Source organism: Octopus bimaculoides, chromosome 3 (assembly GCF_001194135.2).
Source record: "Octopus bimaculoides isolate UCB-OBI-ISO-001 chromosome 3, ASM119413v2, whole genome shotgun sequence".
NCBI lineage: Eukaryota > Metazoa > Mollusca > Cephalopoda > Octopoda > Octopodidae > Octopus > Octopus bimaculoides.
Window position 1 is genome coordinate 85791422 of NC_068983.1, and position 7160 is coordinate 85798581.

Sequence of the window (7160 nt, forward strand, 5' to 3'; positions counted from 1 at the left end):
AACCACTCCACTGAGTGTGCTGGGTGCTTTGTATGTGGCACCAGCAACCACATCAATTAATGCTTTTTACATAGTACCTTTTAGGATCTCAATTCTGTTGTGGTGGGCAGGTCTTTTCAAGTACAGCAATGTGCCACATATTTTGATCCTCTGCCATCTTCTTTGTAAGGTTCAGCGTTTTGAGATCAGCCTTCAATATCATGTCCCATGTCTTCCTGGGTCTCCTTCTTCCACAACTTCCTGCCACTTTAAGTGATACAGTTTTAAGTTATTTTACTAAATTCTTCACTATTAACCAAAATTAAGTGAAACAAAAGCTGTATATTTCAACAGAAATATGGAAACAAAAGGGTTAAAAAAATGAAAGACACATTAGATATACCACATAAAAGAAAGAAAAGGAAAGAACAGGATGGTCACAGGACACTTTTTCTTATGGGTTTGTTTGATCAGGATTCATCTGGGTCAAACAACAACAGACAGAAAAACAAAAAAGAAATCTTTATTTCAAAATCCCAACTCATCACGAGAATATTTCAAATTTTATTTTCATCAATAAGTAATAAAAAAAAATTACAAGTATATATATATATATATATATATATATAATGCCTATGTGTTTTGGATATATGTCAGTGTGTGTATATGAAATCAGTCAACTTTATGACAACTAATAGTTGGAAAAAAAAAAAAAATTAAATGAACAAAACAAGTCCTCAAGAATAAAAAAAGTGAGGAAACAAAAATTGGTTATTTAAATCATAGATTTAAATGAATGTTAATTTTTTAAAAAATATATTTGTCTTTTTTTAAAAAAAACTTTTCTTTCTCAACTTTTAGTTATTAGTAGACATTAATTCTCAAAGAAAAATTGCTACTAACACAAGTTTATTAGCAGGATTACAGTTGTATACACTAGAGGTAATTAAACAAGACAACCACTGCAATTACAGGATGAAATTAGAATACACTTGTTATACAGAGAGAAAAAAAAATTACCTATACAAATGTGTGTGTGTTTAGGTATATTTATAAACATACATAACATAAATCATTTATGTATATGCATAAATATTTAAGTGAATGCATTGTATAACAATAATGGATGTATACAGATTTCTAGATATGCATGTGTGTGTGTGTGTGCACAAGTAAATTAATGACAAGATGACTCTAAAGGCAGAGGAGAAAGAGAGGAAAAGAGAAGAGAGATTGATGAGAAATGGAGTCGAAGTGATTTCTACTTCATTACATATTCGTTCGTTTTAACATCCAAACCTATTGATGTGTTAAGGCTCTGCCAAACACTCCAAGCGATCAATGACGTGACGATAGATCTGCACTGTCTCATTGAATTGTTTGTCCAGCAGAGCATACTTCTGTTCAGCGTTCAGGTTAGGCATCGTGGCTGATAATTCATCAGGTTGAAGGATGGTTTCTAGTTTTTTGAAATCCCGACCATTTTTCTGAAAATATATAAAAAAAAAAAAAGGAAAAATGATAATGGTGGGCAGAAAACTTGATGAGCCTCAAAAACATTCATCCCCATTAATCTACAAAATGTTTGCAAACACACGAGGCCTGATAATATCTTTGGTCATTTGTTTATGAATCCCTTGTGTGTTTCACAAGGATGGCTTGCTAATCAAACAACCAAGCTGTCCTTCCACTGAAAAGATACAAAAGAAGTGGAATTCACCACAACAAACTGATGAAATACCTGTTAATTTTACAGTCCTTACAAGATATACACTCCACCCTTTGATAGCAACTTATGTGTAAGGAGCCTGAAAAGGTAATTACACTTCTTTAAACTACAATCTTGTTGGCACTCCGTTGCTTACGATGTCGAGGGTTCCAGTTGATCCGATCAACGGAACAGCCTGCTCGTGAAATTAACGTGCATGTGGCTTAGCACTCCACAGACATGTGTACCCATAACGTAGTTCTCGGGGATATTCAGCGTGACACAGTGTGACAAGGCTGGCCCTTTGAATTACAGGCACAACAGAAACAGGAAGTAAGAGTGAGAGAAAGTTGTGGTGAAAGAGTACAGCAGGGTTCACCACCATCCCCTGCCGGAGCCTCGTGGAGCTTTAGGTGCTTTCGCTCAATAAACACTCACAACGCCCGGTTTGGGAATCGAAACTGCGAGTCCGCTGCCCTAACCACAATCTAGCATCTTAAGAAACTACACACTGGATAATGTAAACAGAGTTATTTTGTAGTTGTCATCATTGTCATCATCCTTGCCCTCATTTAACATCTGTCTTCCAAGCTGGCATGGGTTGGATGATCTGACAGGAACTGGCAAGGCCAAAGGCCACACCAGGTTCCATAGTCTATGTTGGTTTGGTTTCTACAGCTGGATGCTTTTTCTAACGCCAACCACTTTACAGAGTGTACCGGGTACTTTTTACATGGTCACCAGTGCTTTTTTATGTGGTACTTTTTACATGGTACCATCACCAGTGCTTTTTATGTAGCACCATCATCAACATCAACACTTTTTATGTGGCACCAGCACCAATACTTTTTACATGGTACCAGTACCAACAACCATACTTTTTATGTTGCACCAGCACCAATGCTTTTTACCTGGCACCAGTACCAAACGTTTTACATGGTATCAGCACCAACACCAATGCTTTTTACATGGCACCAGTACCAACACTAATGGTTTTTACATGGCACCAGTACCAAAACTTTTTACCTGGTGCCAACACTAACACTTTTTACATGGTACCAGCACAAACACTTTTTATGTGACACCAGCACCAATACTTTTTACATGGTACCAGTACCAACACCCATGCTTTTTATGCAGCACCAGCACCAATATTTTTTATATGGGACCAGCACCAACACTTTTTACATGGTACCAGCACCACTACCAATGCTTTTTACCTGGCACCAGTACCAAACTTTTTACATGGTACCAGTACCAACACCAATGCTTTTTACATGGCACCAGCACTAACACTTTTTATGTGGCACCAGTACCAACACCAATGCTTTTTACATAGCACCAGTACTAACACTAATGGTTTTTACATGGCACCAGCATCAACACCAATGCTTTTTACGTGGCACCAGCACAAATACCAATGCTTTTTACATGGCACCAGCACCAACTTTTTACATGGTACCAGCACCAATATCAATACTTGTTATGTGGAACCAGTACCAACACTTTTTACATGATACCAGCAATAGCACCTACACTTTTTATGTGGTACCAACACCAATGCTTTTTACATGGTACTTTGGTTTTAGGATGTCAGAGATGTTAATAGCCTTTTGCCAAAGTATCAGTGTTATGGTAAAAACTAATGCTTTGGACAGTTCTTTGGTGTTTCAGAACCCTACTGCTTTGGTCATATGCAGTATTACGATATTCAATGGGGTGGGGGATTGTACTGAAGTGAAATAATAATTCAACTTTTTATGACAAAACACAAAGTCAACATTGTAATAAAACAGAATCTAGGCAATTAGATGATCATTATATTAAAAATAGTTATAATATACATGATGGTTTAAGTCAACAGAATGTGAGAAAACTAGGTAAGATATTGGCAGTTCATATCTACTCACAATGTAATATTTGTGATGAAAACATTTAACTTTCAATATCTTTAAATCCACCTAGTTCTAATTAGGTACAAAGAATAGTACAGAACACCAGTATAAGACAGCAGTAACATACAGGCCTGACAAGGCCATAAATTTGCAGGTAGGGGTTATATAGACTGAATTAAATTGACACAAGTACTTGATTTGTCCTCTAGTATTGATTCCAGAAGAATGGAAAGTAAAGTTGACCCTAGACAGGTTGTAATGTCGGTAAGTGTTAGCATGCAGTGCTGAGTTCAACACTTTATATGTAAAAAGCAGAATGTAGATTAGCAGCAAGATGAGAAAATGAAGGAAAAACAGATGCTACAAGCAAGATTTGAACAGAAAAGAGTGAAGTATTATACTAAGCAAAGGCCCTTTACTCTCCTCATGAACTCCTCTACTACTCAGAACATCCACCATGAAATAATTCTTACTTTGGAACAGTGGAACTTGAAGCACATAAAGCTATAAATAATGGTTTCACATTTTTGTGCAAGGCCAGCAATTTCAGGAGAAATATGTGTGTATATATGATGAGCTTCTTTGAGTGTCCATCTACCAAGTCCACTCACAAGGCCTTGGTTGGCCCAAGGTCATAGTAGAAGACACTTGCCCAAAGTGCCACACAGTAGGACTGAATCTGGAACCATGTGGTTGGGGAATAAGTTTCTTACAATACAGCCATGCATGCACCTATATATGTGTGTGTGTGAAGGCTAGAGTGCAAGTTTTAGTCATTCCACTTAATTCTCTCTCTTTAAATGTAAGTTTCTTGTCATACTCTGAGAAGGATTGGCTCAGCTAGGCTGACATATGCAAGATACACTCTACAGACAAAACAAAAGCTCTCATGATGACCCAAAAGCCCATTAAAAGTTATGGAAAAGTTTTATTTCCACATATCTATATCCTTATAAGCTGAATATATACCTGATTAACAAGTTTAACTTTTTAAGCCCTCATCATAGGATAATCCATTACAACCCTATCCAAACATAACCTGCTTTTGCATCTACAAAATACAATTGTATTTTATTGATTTATATTTTTAATTAGTATTTCTCGACCAATGGAGAGAGAGAGAGAGAGAGAGAGAGAGAGAGAGAGAGAGAGAGAGAGAGAGAGAGAGAGAGAGAGAGAGAGAGAGAGAGAGAGAGAGAATGAGAAAAGAAACAGCAAAAAATGAACCCTTGAAACAAAACCCTTGTTATAATTTTACCAGCATACAAGATGAATATTCTAGACCAAAAAATTCTATGTGAATTGCAGTAGGATTTGAAAGATAATGATAGTTTACACTAGGTCAACTTGTATGCCAGAAAATACATTATTATCTATGATGTTTGGCATGCAATTTCAGTTACAAAAGTGAATTTGAATGAATTTTTCTCCTCTTGTTTGTTTCATTTTGAAAATTTTTTAAGCCATACCATTAACAGCAAGATCCAAAGATGAATTTGAAAGTTTTCTCTCTAAGGATTTTTCAAATATTGAGAGAAAAGAAATTATTCAATTTTACATAGATGACACAGATGTAAGTATTTTTGATGTCAGTTTCGTGGAAATGAAATTAAAGTGAAAGAAACTTATGTGAAGACATGGAACAAAAGATGCCAAGCCTTAAATATCAATGAATTTTCACTTGCAAAAATACATTTACCAGGTAATAATGGAAAAGAAAACTTGTAAAAATAAATTGCTCCAAACAGGATAATTAGTGAACACGAATAAATGAAGGTAGTACTTGCCAGGTAAAGAAAGCTAATTTAATATTTATGAGAAACAAATTTTTAGTTGACTTATGTTTTTTCATCTTAATTGTTTGTTGTATGCATTCATACTGCTTATATATTTTTTTTTTTTTTTTTTTTTTGTTTGAAGTTTCAGCTTAGAGCTGCGGCCATGCTGATGCACCACTTTAACTTTAACATTTCATTCGAAATTTCATAATGCATTAAAAATTATATACTTATATTCTCAAACAAACACATATTTAAAAGCATTTATCTCATATTTATTGCTGGAAATTATGTTGAAATTAAATCACTGGAAAGTGTTTATCCATAAAAGGTGTTTATTAGAAAACTTAGTGAAGTACCCATGAAAAATTCACGGGCAATAAACGCTCATTAGTTTTATGGTTAATTACTGGCAGTATTGAAAGGGATTATTTGAATAAAATATAAACATTCTTTTTTTATCATCTCATAAATAATATACAACTTATATATGAACAGTTAAACCTGAACATTCCTACCCAGTGTACAGCTAATGCAATGTCTTGATCAGGCTTCCACGTGATTCATAGGGAAAGTACCACAGCAGAGAGCTGAAGATACTGCTCATGATATCAGCAGGGATCTTAAAAAGAAGGTATTCAAAAACTTCCTACAGCAAAAGCAGACACAGACAACAGCTGTTGTCTTTAGTTTTATGTGAAAAATGGAGCAATTGAAGGCCGCAAATATTACTATGAACTTCAATAAACTTTAATTTATCCTTTATCTTTTACTTGTTTCAGTCACAGGACTGCAGCAATGCTGGGGCACTATCTCGAAGGGTTTAGTTCACCAGAGCCTTAACAGGCCTCTTTCAGTTTCTACCTAGCAAATCCCATCACAAGGCTTTGGTCGGCCTAGGTCTGTAGAAGACACTTGCCCAAAGTGCCATGCAGTGGGACTGAACCTGAGACCATGTGGTTGGGAAAGCAAATTTCTTGCCATGCAGCCATTGCTGCACCTATAATATATATTGAGACTAATTTAATTCATTACACTATTTGTCTTATAGAGCTTTGTGTTAGACAAAACAAACCTGCATAATAATAATAATAATCCTTTCTACTAAAGGCACAAGGCCCAAAATTTTGCGGGAGGGGACTAGTTGATTATATTGTCTCCAGTGTTTCACTAGTACTTAGTTTACTGACCCCGAAAAGGATGAAGTGCAAAGTTGACATTGGCGGAATTTGAACTCAGAATGCACAGACGGACGAAATGCTGCTTAGCATTTTGCCCAGTTTGTTAATGATTTTGCCAGCTTGCCATCTTAATAATAATAATGATGGTTTCACATTTTGGCACAAGGCCACCAATTTCAGGGGTGAGGAAAAGTCGATTACATCAACCCCAGTACTTAAACGACCTCAGTTGCATTTGAACATATAATGTAAATCCAGAAGAAACACCACTGAGCATTTTGCCTGGTGTGCTAACAATTCTGCCAGTTCCACCACCTTAATAATAATAATAATAATAATAATAATAATAATAATAATAATTATAATCCTTTCAACTATAGATACAAGGCCAGAAATTTGGGGGAGGGAGATAGTTGATTTCATCGACTCCAGTGTGTAACTGGTACTTATTTCATCAACCCTGAAAGGATGAAAGGTAAAGCTGACCTTGGTGGTATTTGAACTCAACATAAGGACAGACAAAATGCCACTAAGCAATATCACCCAGAGTGCCAAAAATTATGCAAGCTCGCTGCTTTCAATAATAATAATAAGCCTTTCTATTAAAGGCGCAAGGTCT

At 35.7% G+C, this 7160-nt stretch overlaps 1 protein-coding gene across 1 annotated transcript in view; it reads right to left on the reverse strand.

Moving 5' to 3' along the window:
* Positions 1 to 543: 543 nt before the first annotated feature.
* LOC106880317 (histone acetyltransferase type B catalytic subunit) overlaps positions 544 to 7160 on the reverse strand; it is a 180156-nt gene continuing 173539 nt past the window's right edge. Inside the window, exon 11 of the mRNA XM_052966756.1 lies at positions 544 to 1466. Within this exon, the coding sequence (XP_052822716.1) occupies positions 1290 to 1466 (177 nt within the window). The 3' untranslated portion in view covers positions 544 to 1289. The remainder of the gene's footprint in view (positions 1467 to 7160) is intronic.